The sequence below is a fragment of the Anarhichas minor genome, unplaced genomic scaffold (assembly GCF_050575085.1).
Source record: "Anarhichas minor isolate MPS153535 unplaced genomic scaffold, ASM5057508v1 ptg000035l, whole genome shotgun sequence".
Classification (NCBI taxonomy): Eukaryota; Metazoa; Chordata; class Actinopteri; order Perciformes; family Anarhichadidae; genus Anarhichas; species Anarhichas minor.
In genome coordinates, this window is record NW_027466481.1 from 613,737 (window position 1) to 628,383 (window position 14,647).

The window sequence follows — 14,647 nt, forward strand, 5'->3', positions numbered from 1 at the left end:
ATTTACTCTTAAACAAACAATATGAAACAACTTACCATGAAACTTGTTTTCTGTCTGATAAAGGTTTCCTCCCATATGCTGAAGCCAAAACATTTATCTGACTTGAAATCTAACCAGTTTATGAAGAACAGGTGAGTTCTCTGATTCTGATTCTGATTCTGATTCTGATTCTAGTGATGTCATCAAGTTCTAGAAGGCATCAGCACACTAGAACTTGACATTCTCTCACTCTGCAGTTTTGAAAAATAACAATAATAGTATTAAGAGGTGTCTGTATGCTAAATGACCACAGACTGTTGTTCTGGGTTTTTTCTAATATTCAGGAGGATCGGTTTAAAATCCACATCAACGTTTAACATTTAAGGATGTTTCTCTTGTTTTCTCCTCTTTATTGAAAATACATGATCAGTACCTCATTACTCAAATAAAACACACTTCATCAGAAAGTCATTCAAAGTCAGAAATGCACGTAAAAATACCCATAAAATACACATTTCATTCAGATCTGTGTTGTCTGTTCTGAAAATCATGATAGATGAATTGGGTAAAAAAAACAATAATTAATAGATATCACCATGAAACTTCCCCAACTGATTACTTACATTAAGGCAATGTTTTTGCATTACAGGTTTGCTGAAATGTTATGTTTAAATATGCAGAATTTGGCATTATCTAATTAAATATTTGATAATTTGTATACATTTCCAGAACAGAAATCATCAAACATTGGCTGAAGCCAGGTTCAAAATCCTTGTTTCACGTTGTTGACGTATTAGAGTCAAAGGGATTCAGGATATCTCTTTGTGTCACTCCATGAATCTGAAATTACTGTCAACAGCCATAAAATAATTTTAGGAATAAAATGCTGTATACATCAGGCTATGAATGACATTTAACTGACCCTTCTGTAAAAACCTTCAGAACATAGAGAGGAATGAAACTGAGATTTCTGGCTCAGAGAAACAACTCATTTTTTAAAGATATTTATTGTGAAAGTACAGATATTTTGAAGACATTACAGGGGAATAGAGTAGAATAAATAAATCATTGATTTCACAATGAAACTTCCCCAGTTGATAACTTACATGAAGGCAATCTTTCTTTGTATCACAAGTTTTCTGAAATGCAGATGTGTTATATTCCATCATAACGATTACATCATGTCAAAACAAGTCAGTTTTATATTTACATATATTTACAAACCTGCGGGTGGCCAAACTACTTGCAGTGAATTTTTTTCAAATAAACTATAAAATGGCTTAAGCACATTTCTAATAAATTGCACTGCATGTCCATTGCACATCTTAGTACACGTTGACTACATTTGGCACAGAAACTGCTCCATTTGTTACACCTTAATATCAGACTTACATTTACATTTGTATCTCATCTACATCGTAATCTTAACGCAACAGGAGCTCAGATCGTCAACAGAAACCAATATTTGTTCATTTCTGCCTTTTTCAACTTAACTTATTTACAGATTTATAACGTCACAAACTGTTTTAGAGTTTAAAAGTATGAAATCAATTTCAATAAAAAATAATGTTGGTATATGTGGGCTCACAAATGAACTACTATAATGTCAAACTGTTTAGCAGTGTTGCATAGTTTTTCTGACAGAAAATACATTTTCTATGGAGTTTTTAATTTAGAAACACTTATTTTCTTGCAGTAAAACTTGTTGAAACTTACATTTTAAATAAAAAGTTACTCCTTGTACTTTTCTGTGTATGGCCCACAATCAAAAACGTTTGGTCTCTCTTGATATAGCATACACCAAATCACAAATTCTCCCTTAAAGGGCTTTACAATCTGCACGACACTCTCTGTCCTTAGATCTTGTGATTGTGCAAATCAGTAGGGGAGACGAGAGTACCGGAGAGGAGGGATGGAAGATGGAGGCAGAGGAGGAGGAGGACAAAGAGGAAGGCAGCGTGGGAGAGAAGGGGAACGTGCACGGCTCCTTCAAGCTCATGTGGTGCTGTGAACCGCTGGCCTACTTTAGCCTTTTCTATTTTTTATGATGCACACACACTTACTGTTCATAAGCACATTAAAACACACAAACATCATGAAATGCCCAGACTTCTTCTTATTCAAAACTAACTACAGAAATATCTCAAATCAAGCTGACCAACATCTAGATTGCTCTATAAAAGCGTAAATACTCTCTTAATAACAATAAAACGTTGACTTGAAATCTACAGTGATACTGGAGAACCTAAATGTGTTTGTGTAAAATCCCTTGTTCAATTTTTATCCAAAAGTGGACTCTGTAAGTAACATATTAAAAAATGATGTCAAAAGAGGCTCCTTATGTTCTTGTTAATTGGCTGAAGTGATTGCATCAGTGTTATAGTTTGTATATAACCAAGTAGGAGATAGCTGTAAGAAACTCCATATGAATCAGGGCCAGGATGTAGTTCTGTTTGGGAGGTGTGATGATCATTAAATAAGCTGGTCAATGATTTTATTTCAGTCCTGAGTGCATGTAGCTATAGGTGATTTCAGGAGAAAGAGACCCCAATGTAATGTCAGCCATGGTTAATTAACGTTAAGGGTACTGATATATTTCTTGATTGAGCTCAGTGTGTAGGGCGATATCTATTTGCATTTCGGCAAATGAATGCAATTAAAATATGCAGAACAAACGTAAACTATTAGCAGTACCTGTCCGCAGTGTCATATCATTAAAACTACTAATCACAAGAAAGAAAATGCAAATAAGCTTGTTTCCCAGATGTTCTCCTTTTAACGGTGCTAAATTCAAAATTGAGAGCACATCTATTGCCTCCACACAGCTCTCAACCGTGTTATCTGCTGTAACCGCTCTATGAGAGCTGTACCACTGGGACAAGCTCGCATGCACTAAAACAGAGGTCGCCAACCTTTTTTGCACCACGGACCGGCTTCATGTAAGACAATATTTTCACGGACCGGCCTTCAAGGTGTGGCGGAAAAACACGACGAAATAAAATGATACGATCGGCATGAAAACAAATATAAAATGCATGAATAAATACAACTCACAATAACGCTGAATCAGTGGCAGCCCTGAGCTTGTTTCTCTGCAACGAGACGGTCCCATCTGGGGTAATGGGAGACAATGACACCCGCAGTCTGTTCCTGATGTCCAGTCTACTCCGTCAATTTGTTTTGATTGCTGTCACTGCAGAAAGTCACACTTCACAAAGAGGATGTGTGAAATGGAAGCAGGGTTTTCAGTACTTTAGTGGCGATCTCAGGATATTCAGCCTTGATTTTAATCCAAACACCAGCAGAGTTGTTGTCTCAAACATACTTTTAAGGCCACCGTCATTTACAACCTCCAGCAGCTGATCCTTTGTCGCCACATATTCTGCAGAGCGGGCTTGGCGCGTCAGAATTACTCCTGATATTTAATTAGACTCCTGATATTGTCTGTTAAATGAAGCTTTCATTTTCTCGGAAGTTGTCGGCTCTTCTTCTGTCTCCTTAGTGGCCCTTTCCTCTTTGCAAAGAAGCTCTCCAAAAGTTATTTACTCATTTTCGCTAGTTTGCGGGCTTAATTTCTGAGGGCACGTGACCGAGACAAGCCTCTTGACATGTGTCAAGAGGCACAGGCTGATGAAACTGCGAGAGAATCCGGTCATTTTTCAAAATAAAACTTCTTTCAGACTCTGATAATCAATAAAACGGAAATAATATAATATTTATTCTTTCTGTGAGGCCCGGTACCAAATGATCCACGGCCCGGTATCGGTCCGCGGCCCGGTGGTTGGGGACCACTGCACTAAAAGACAAGCTCACATTCACTAAAAGGCACACAGCCCGGCTATGTAAACAAAGCACAGTGACGCTCTGATAACCAACCCCCCCCCCCCCCCCCCCCCCACACACACACACACACACCAGCGCCTCTGGAGTCTGACATCTACAATCAAGGTAATATCTCCATGTAAATGACATGTCCATGTACAACATCTCCATGTAAATGACAGATGAAGAATTACCAGTTAAATCTTTACTTGTAAGACGTACATTTTTAATATTTTTTGAAACATGTTATTAAATAACAAAAATAAGTTAAAACATTCTGGTATTGTCTTTTGTATTGTAATCAAACAATCATCTCTAATCTTTGTCTCTCCTATTTGTCTTTTTTATTCTGGAAATTCTGCACAGTAAAAAAAACAACAACAACCAATATTTGTTTTATTTTTTATTTTAAAATATTTACACATTGAATGAAATCAGACAATATAATGTGCTTACAGTATATTGTGAAATAAAATGTTTTATCCAAAGTCTTGGATCTGTATCGCTTGATTTGTAGTCACACTTATGCCTCTTGTGCCGTTTATACTCACTGCCTCTAGACATCATGAACGCGGCTTTCAAACCGTCAGCAGAGAGCTCCTCCTGCCCCCCAGCTAAAAGAACAAAACAAGACAATCTTGCAACAGAAGTGGTTTGTCATTCAGCCTACATATTACCCATGTTGACCGACGCACAGCTGATCTTGCACAAGAGATGTTATTACAGTATTATATAGGACCTGTGAGTATTCATCGCACTGTGACTTCAGTCTGAAATGTGATCTGTCTGACAGCTGCTGCGGTAAATGCACAATGAGGACAGGCGTGCGTCCGGCTCAAGCTCCGGCTGTGGTGCTGAATAAAGAGCCTACACATTACATGCGCCTGCTTTTACCGACAATACGGTCGATGTGGACAGTCGTTTCTGAGCAGACAACGGAGGCTTTATCGGTTCTAACGGACACGTGTTTTTATTTCTATTTTTTCTTCCACTACAAACCACAGGGAGGACAGTGACTCTCTTGTGCTGCTGTCGCCTGAGGCTTGGTGTCCCAGAGAGGGGATGCGGGGTCTTTAACTTGCTGGAGGCTCAGGTCTGGGCACGCAAGGAGGCAAACGCCCATCGTATTTGTGACTATCTGCTGTTGTAATACACGACGTAAACATCAGACATTAGTCAGGCGTTGAAGGGAACAGGGTTGTTCTTTAACGCTCTGCTGGCAGCTGCCATCAGAATTTGCATAGAGGTTTGTTTTGGGGAAAACAGCTTCAACTGCCGGCGCAGTCGCTCCACATTTAACAATCCAGTAGATTTGCCTGCATGGATTTTCGTATAAGCATATATATTTATATTTTGTGCTACAGGCCTAAATTATTGGTCATTCAGGTCTGGATACAGGACCAGACAAATGGCTACTTTGGCGCACTGAACTGGTGCGTTTACAGCTCAGGCTTTTGCCTGCTTGGTTGGTAAGAATAGACGATTTCAATTTGTGAGCGTCGCTACAGTGCTGTCATTATCAACAAAACTATATCCAAGTAATTCATATATATTTAAATACGTGAAGTTATTTACGTCAAGGTCCAAATCACTATCTGTGCCATTTGGTGTATTTTTCAGAATCCGATTTGCTTATGAATATACTTTAAATTCGACAATTATTGAGTGTAGCCTTTAATTTTTGAGCGGAATTGGTAAAATTTAAACGGAATTATTATTATCATTACTTTCTAAGTCGGATAAACTTCCCTTTTTCCCCTCCAGGAGCCTTTAGATGGCTCTCTGTGCCTTTGGGTGCACCTGTGCACTTTTGGAGAGGTCCCTTTGGTTCCATAGCTCTCTCTTTTCCTGGTTGGATTCTTCGCTCATGAAAGTATTTTCCTTCCCGTTCTTTTGGTCCAGTCCACATGATAAGGGTCTCTTTGACTCATAAATACCACCAATGGGCTATTTGTAGCCTCCCAAAGATGCTCCAAGGCTTGACAAACGCACAAAGGGTAGCAGAATGCGCCGGAGTACGCAGCTGCGCATTGACTGACAATTGCTCTTTACTATCAACTGTATGAGTACTAGATGGGCCAGAATAAGTTGAAACAATAGGGGTGGGACATGGTGTATTTGAGGAGTGGGTTTTACCGTTTAATGTTATTGACACGTCATTTTAAAATGGCAATTTGGAGCTTATTGGTATCTGGAGCTAAAAATGCAAATTCTGGGTTTTGGGAGCTATATGGGCTCTTTAGAATTCATTTAGTCCAATTTGTTCACCCCTACATATTCATCATACATGGAAGTGTCCTTTTTTGCAGGGATTGCTGGGAAGAAGAAGGAGGCTACCGAGGTTGAGACTTTGGAGTGGGAGGTATAGCAATAGCCACTCTCAAAAAGGTAAGAAATCCTCTCGTTTGCTGTGGCCAATGATGCCCAATGTTGGCTGAGACGCAGATGGAGACTATATACTCCACATTTAGACAGAGAAAGTGAAGTTATCAGGTATATTTTTGGTGTATTTGTAGTGTGATAGAGCAGGGAGGGCCAGGGCATTATGGTGCATTAACAAGGAAATATGGAGGCACGGCTAGAGGGAGCCATAGCTGGGCCGGGAGGCGGCTGTCTGGCCCTGAGCTGTTGGCAGAGGGGGTGTTTTGCTTGTTTTAGTACTCGTAATCAGAAGAACTCCGGAAGATACTTCATTGTTGTATGTTAGCTTTCATTAATGAACGTATTGTTTGAACTGCAGTAGCCTCGAGGCTGTACACTTCCTTAGGAAAGTGTCCCAACTGCCCCACAGGCTGTGATCTGTAGAGAGAGAGCAAACGGTCATTAAACACAAAGAAGTGGCAGGAAATCAGTCAAAGAAGTCAAGAAAATGTGAACTATGTCCTGTACGGATACCTTTAATAGAATATAACGTGTGAATGTGGGTTAGCCTAGCATTGTTGCTATCATAGAAAACATTCAAGATGGCCGCTCCTCTGCAGGGACACAGGTGAGAGCAGCGTTACACTTCCTGATTAGACACACAGAGCTGCTTTGTTTACAACCAACACAGGAGTCAAACGTTTCTTCCCAGCAGAGACTCAAACTTCAGATTTTCTTGTAGCTTGTGTCTGTGTAGAAGCACAATATGGCAGAATATTGAGTCACCGAGCCGCAACTTTAGGCCGAGACTTTGTCACTGAGATGTGGAGGTTCTGTGCTTTCTTTAAAAGGCCATGCTGCTAGAGAGCAGTGATTAGTTAACCCACAAACTGCGGTATTTGGTGTTATTTATCATCTCTTAATTCATATTTGTATCATCATGTAAAACCAATATGATTACACCTCAATCCTAAATTGTCTTCAGATTGATAAGACATTTGTAGGTAAAGATTCAATTTAATGATTTAATTTAATTTGCACAAAGGGTTAATTGTCTGTTGCAGATTCAAATGCAGCGGCAGTAAGATGCATGATTCACCAAAATCACCCACTTTGTTATTAAATATAGCTCAGATCATCTAATATTCATAATATATCTTCAATTGTCTGGTGGTATTGTGCCAGAGAGGTAACTTGTGTAAAATAAACTGTAATAATTAACCCTTTCATTACCTTCCTCTCCTCTTGCAGCTTGACGTACTGTGTTGCGTCACACGGAGCATTTCTGTTGTAGAACATCCTCTGTGAAAACAGGGACACAATAATTAAAATATAACACGCATGCATTTCATTTGAGGATTATTTTGCAGCTGCAAAGTACCAACTGTGAAGCAAATAACTCTTTTTATCAGCAGTCATTATTCTTCACAATAGGAAAATTAAACAAAAGGCATTAATGGCTTTCAGCACAAATGCAAAGGTGATGTAATGCAAAAAGAAAATGACAGCATTTATCAAAAGTGACATTTCAGAAGCATCTTGTATAGATTTCATCTCATTTTACAGGATTTTATATGAGTAGGTTTCACTAGTATTTAAATAAAGTTCAACATTTGCTCTTTTTTTTGTGTTGAATTTGTGCATTTAAGCACATCATCTACAGCCAGTCTACAATCTGAAGCTAACGGGTTAAATCCTGCTCCAGAGCGTCACTGCTTTTAGTCCACAGTGATGGTGCTGAAATCAGATGGTGGATATTATGGCTGTTTTTACAAGTTAAGTTACTGCCCTCCTCTGGTGGACACGGGTATTTAAAAAAGAAAGGGACGAAAACAAAACAGAAACACACACCGGTCTGTTCCTCACAGTGTGTCTCACGGCCTGTTTGAACGTGCACAGCCTTGTGGTCATCAGCTGTGTGGGTCCCCAGTGTCAGCACAACACATTTGTGATTATCTTTGTGGCTATATTGTAATCTCAGACTGGTATGCGTCTGTAGTACCATAGCAGGCATGCCGAGCCATAACCGACTTACTGAGGTGTAGAAGATAACAAGAGACTGTTGGGAACATGAGTCCTTGAAACAGCTCAGATGTCAAGCTGTCCTATATTATGCGTGTATTTAAGGGAAGACTCCTGTTTAATCCTGTTTTAACAAACAAGTATCAGGTGTGAACAGAGCTTTTACTGCGCCCTCTTGTAGTCTTGCAGCGCACACACATTTTACTTTAAACCTCTTAATTCTGCCTCTAAAGTATCGTGTCATGTGTTGAAAAGCAGCCTCTGTTATGTAATAAACAAGTCTTACGGCTCAGTCAGCCGTGGCGTATTTGTCTTTCCACTGGCCCGCCCATTAGCTGCTGCTAGTGTCTTAGCATGCCTTCCCTATTTAGCTGTGAGGAGCTATCAGCTCTGTCCATAGAAACACACACAGAGCAGCCTGGTGCTGAAAGGCTCGAGTGCTGAATGAAGCACCGTCAGACAGAAGCAGAAAGGCTGTTAACTCCTTCACTGCTAAAAACTGCAACCAGCAAAGGACAAGAGTCTGTTCACTTCCTGGTTCAAAGAGAGAATGAATCAAAATCTGTACTATACTATGCATCCTGTGTTGGATATTTTTGAATTGTGCTTTAATCCCCGTTTGTCTTGTGTTTCAGGAATCATCCCGATCAGGACCAGAGTCCCTTTATCAGTGCAACAACTCCAGGACGAGGTTCCTGAAGAACAGAAGAGATTTGATGTAAGAAGCCACGAGTCTTCTCCAACAGTTTGACAGCAGATTTATTTCACCATCATCTGTTGTCTGTCATGTTCAGATTTTCTGTGAAGCCGCCATGAAAATGTGTCTGTCAGAAGACACATCAGGCTGAGAGGGACTCAACTAATCAGCGATACGCTTCTGTGGAGCGCAACTGAATACAAGTTGCTCTGCGTAAAGACTGTCAGTCCAAATGTTGTTGTTTCTGTGGGATCAGTTTTGCACACAGTCTTCAAGCGGATTTATAGCTGCGAGACCAGAACAATGGACCGTTTTTTATCCCTTTTTCATGGCTGTTTTCTGCACATTGATTTATAAGTGAATCTCATATCTGTTAATTATATTGTCTATCTGCCCTTTGACTTTTTTGATGAATCTTTTTGTTCATAAACTAAACGCTCACTATAGTTTTACAGAGCCCAGGTTGGTGCCTTCATTTGCTTTTTTCATCCAACTAGCAGTCTAACAAATTAATAATATACAATAAATCCCTTCGGAGTATTATTACTGAGGTTAAAAACAACATGGCTTTGATATCATGTAGTTCATCCTTGATGGCAAACACTTTCTAAGTTACCCCAGCAAATTATTTGAATCAATTCATTAGAAGTGTAACAAATTGTCTCCATTTCCCCTGTAATTAAAGCACAGCCACAGAACGCATTGTAAAACTTCCCCAGGTTTGAGTAGTACTCCTTTAGATGAGTCAGCTGAACTCAATGTGTACAACTGGTGCAATGCCCCTTTAATACTACACTTGAAACGGTCCCATGAACAAACAGAGTGCCTCATTGTGATAAATGTGGCTGCAGCATCCTAAAGACCATCAATTACAATAAACTATGATCCTTGTCTTTCACAGACGTCAACATCTGCACTCAGTGACCTCAACATCTGCACCAGCCTGAACAATATGATGGAAGAGGAGATCCTTGAGGACCATGCCAAGCTGAAGCAGGGCCTGGTGAAAGTCCTCCAGTGTGTGGCCACCATCTCCTCGGCAGCAGCTGTGGTTAACCCCATTTTTGGCGTGGCCGGCTCCCTGATCCGGGTGGTGCTGCACCACGTCGACGACGAGGACATCCGCACCCTGAAGCGCGAGTTCGGCTCGGTCCACCGGGCGCTGGACGAGCTCTCCCAGATGAATCGCAACACGCTGGTGCAGATCAAGAAGGAAACGCTGGACGGCCAGTACTGCCGCGTGGAGGAGAACCTGAAGAACCAGTTCAGAAAGTTCATGGAGATGGTGGAGGCGCGGCCGGAGCACCGCGAACGCAAGAAGGACGACTTCGAGGAGAGCTTTTCCAATGACTTGGGAGACCAGAACCTGCACACGCTCTACGACGGCGTGGTGGGCAAGCCCAAGCTCTTCAGCAGACCAATCCTGGAGGTGTACCTGAAGCACTCGCAAGGCGACCGTCGCACCATGGAGCGCCTCTGCACACGCCTCACCTACCTATTCTGCATCGGCCTCATCGCCCTCATGGGATACGCCGCCGTCATCGGAGACGACGAGGAGGGTCTGAGCGAGGAGTGGTCCGAGAAGATGGAGCACGTGCAAGAGAAGATGCAGGAGGCTCTTTCCAGGTGCAAATGAAGAGGAAGAAGAAGAAGAGCGTTCTTTCTCCTCTGCTGCTTTTCCTTCATAGTCAGGACTCGCATGTCCACATTACATGTATGACGCTGCTGTCGTACTTCGTCTCCACTAGAGGGCCTCATATTCAGTCCTTAGAATTTGAAAAGGCTCTCATATATTTTGTCTTATGCCACTGACATAACTGCTATGAGACACTTTGTTTGCCAAAAGAGGGAGTTAAGTTATAACTAATATATAATATAAATAAGCAAACCAAAACAAGGAACAGACATCCCAAAGTTCCCGTAGCTATGAATGTAACTACAGACGTAAAATCATATAATTATCACACCGCCATGTGCAAATTACCATAATATGTGTCACATATATTGTATGTTTGTTGTGCATGGCGTTCATGAAACACTATGCATACTTGTTGCTGTCGAGCACGAAATATGTCATTTTACACTAATTTCTGACGCTGCTGTACAGAGTTCTTTCTTTCTTTACAGTTAGTGAACATTTGTGGTTAATTACAAACACTGACAGCACACAATCTGATTTGTTTTAACACTACATCCCCACAGAAGGACACACAAAGGAACATTTGAGAACTAATTAAACAAATTGAGATCTAGACTATTTTCACTACCCACAATAGTTTGATGTTTGTACACAACAGAGGTATTTGACTTTCTAAATGTATTAGAGGAAGTTATAATGTCACTGGTTGAATCCTTCCACTCTTCACTTTATTTTCTATTACATGTGCAGGAGGTGCACCAACTATGTTTGTTATATATAGATAGATACATAGACTATCAATGGGTTTCTTTGGGGTAAGGCAATTAAGAGCCTTGAAAACATTTAAAGTTGTGGCTCTTCTCATACGCTCACTCGTCTGACCAACAGTGCCTAAATGTGCCAATAGTTTTGTATTATTTTTGTATTATTATTTTAAGGGTTTTTGTCTTAATCATTGAACTATGATTGTTTAATGCATTGTGTTTTGAATGGTCTTTACACTACAGATTTCAAACTCGTGGTTGAAATATTTTTTGTAAATGTGTCTTCTTCGCTTGTTTTAGTAAACCGGTTGCAGCGATAGTACCAGCTGGTTTAGATCGCTGCATCAGGACCGTTCAGAGTCAGCAGAGTTGTAAATTAGAACAGTCAACCAAACATGTGACCACTAAACAATATCTGATCGTCATTAATGGCTTTCAAATCTATCAGTTTCTATATATTCTTTTCATGTTTCACACATATGTCTAGCCCGTTTTACTCTCATCCTTTCAACACAACTCTGTTCTACGCTGCTTTATGGTTCTGTGGCATTGTGCAATATCTCTTATTATTACAACAGATTCGGTATACGCGACATAAACATGCTGTCAAAATGCCGTCGATATAGAGGAATATTATATGAACCTCTTAAAGGCTTTATGTGAAATGCCATATATGTGAATATGTTGCCTTTTTTGTTAAATAAACGTTGAGTGAATAAAGCTGATTTGGAGTAGTCACTTATTTAAGAGTTTGACCGGCCTGCACAGAGACCTGACCTAAACCCACCCACACATCTGGAACACCAACTGAGCCAGTCTTCAGTGTCTGACCTCTAGTGGCTAAAGAGGAGCAAACCCCTGCAACCAAGCTCCAACATCAAGAGGATAGCATTCCCACAAATAATGGAGGCTTTTGTAGCAGCAGATGGTTTTGGAATGAAATGATCAACTATTGCATATGGGTATATTGTTTGGGTGTCTATACACAGTACTTTTGGCCATATAGTGTATTTAGCTATATAACATTTCTGGATAATCTTGAAAACACCATGAAAGCACAAAACAAATGCCAAAAATACATTGCAAGTATGAGTAGAAAATATATATATATACACACCATGTATAAATATTAATACATTTTTACTGCTGTGTACAAAATAAGCTAATTGAATGAAAAATGTAATATTTGCTTTCTAACTCTGACACGTACACACAGTCAGAGTGTGTACATGTCACACTCTACTGCCAAACAGGCGCTAATGTTGAATCGCACTCATGCACTGAGGAAAAACAAGACAAAACTCAAATAGTTAAATGTAAGTAGAGAAAATATGTTTATTTTTATGTCAGGTTTTGTTTTTTGATCTAATATTTTGGTTTTAAACTATTTTCATTCACTATCAATGATTGTTGTTGAATTATTTGGATATTTTGTTCAAATCTAATTCCATTTCAGCTGAACATATTCAAAAATACTTACTTGTTTTGTATGACTGCATCATTCCAACTCATTTCAATAGTTTAAGAGATTTGAATCGTCTTAATTGCCCATAATTGTGCCTATTTGGCATCTTTGTATAATGAGAGCTTTTTATTGGTATCAAATGTGAATTTTAGAAAATGTCCATAGATGGTGCATAGGAGGCCAGCGAGCTAAGAGGGAATGTAAAAGGTGCAATTTACTGATTTGTACGCAAGAGGGCGTGAGTACTTCACTTGCTTCATGGTTACACCTGTTTTCACTGAACTCCCTGAGGGCCAACAGGAATGAAGCATCACATCTGCGCCTCCAAACTGACGAGCTAAAAGAGCCTATACTTCCTTCTAAGATCTGCTACAAGACCTGTGCGAACGCAATCCAAAGTATTTATAGTTTCAAAAGAGGGGGAAATGATTTACCTCAGGTGAAGTAAAATGGGCACCTGGCCTGGGTTAATACCTCTGGTATGGCCCTCATGCATCGTTTCCCAGCTGAACAGGTTTGACTCACAGCTCAGAGTTAAGGGAACCGAAACAGGAAAATGTGCATTGCAGGCGTTTGAAATGCAGATTACTGAGAAACAAAGAATTGAGGTTCTCACCTATACTCCGCAGACGGAACGATGAGTGTCTTTGAGCCACAGACGCACGTCGTCCATCATGTGATGGAGCTCATTTTCTCTCCATGACAGGAGCTCGTTTCGGAGAATCCATTTCCACCTGAAAAAATAAGTGCATTTCAGAAATTCAGATAAAAGTATTCATCACGAAACGAAGATAATGTCTTCATATATGAGGTGAAGCTCTTCGTGGTTTGGAGGAGAAACGATTTGCGTAATGAGGTTTATTTTTGTGAGGGAGGTTCAGTTGGACGCACGGGGCGCGTCGTGTGCGCGCAGATGAAGGGGATGTGAGGTTTAATGTCACTATAAAGTCCTCTGAGTCATGAAAAAATAAACGTAATTCAGTGTTCATTTTGAATGTAGAAGCGTGTTTTAACCAGATCTATTTGTGACAATTCTGAGTGGAGAGAGGTGGCGCATAGTTATAAATAAACGCTGTGTGGTTGACTAATGCGCTCCCTGAACATTTATATCTTTATCATTTAACACATTCTGAATCTATTACAAATCAAAACGGCGTGTATTTACTTCACACCACACCTTCGTGTGCACATCCATTTATAATTTAAGTTGTGGGTAAAATTAAAAAAATGATATAAATTAATCGTACTTTAACATCAAACAGACAAAACAAATTCGTTTCCCAATCGTCTTACCTCAAGTTTGGATCCTTTCACATTCAACAACAGCTGAACCGCATGATGGTGATGAAGAAGAGACATTTGCACCAAGAGCGCAAGAAACCTCTCAGATAAAAAAATCCATCGAAGATATGTTGAAAATGATAAACAGTAAAACAGAAAATTAAATTCAGCTCAGTTTATTTGAGAAGAGACTGAATCGTCCTTTCATGGTGCCACGAAGACCGAGAAGAAAATGAACCGACCACATATGTCACCTCTTGCAGTTTGTCTGTCTGTGTCTGTGTCTCTCTCCCTCTCCCTCTCTCTCTTCCTCCCCCTCTCTCCTTTGCAGATATTGAGTGCGCATTTCTTCTTCCTCTCTGGATCCTACTTTTGGACCCCTCCTCAGCTCCACACTAGAGAGAACCGTGGGAAAATCCTCAAACTTGCAGGGAAAAAAACAAACTTGTTTGCAGCTGTTGGAGCTCATCAAGCGAGAAGGACCAGCAGATTTATTTCATTCAGGTACAGAAAAAACAGCATTGTTATTATAGGAATGTGATGAATGTCCTTATCTCCCATCAGAGCGGGTAAATACGCTGCAAGGTGTGTCCGATGCTCAGGGGAATTGTGCGTAA

At 40.2% G+C, this 14,647-nt stretch overlaps 1 protein-coding gene across 1 annotated transcript; it reads left to right on the forward strand.

Annotated features, from left to right (window-relative positions):
* The first annotated feature begins 6,139 nt into the window (after positions 1–6,139).
* Positions 6,140–12,009, forward strand: rpz (rapunzel). Its single transcript, XM_076106818.1, has 3 exons — positions 6,140–6,189; positions 8,820–8,902; positions 9,783–12,009. The coding sequence occupies exon 3, from the start codon at positions 9,834–9,836 to the stop codon at positions 10,515–10,517; it is 684 nt and encodes a 227-aa protein (XP_075962933.1). The 5' UTR covers positions 6,140–6,189; positions 8,820–8,902; positions 9,783–9,833; the 3' UTR covers positions 10,518–12,009.
* The last annotated feature ends 2,638 nt before the right edge of the window (positions 12,010–14,647 follow it).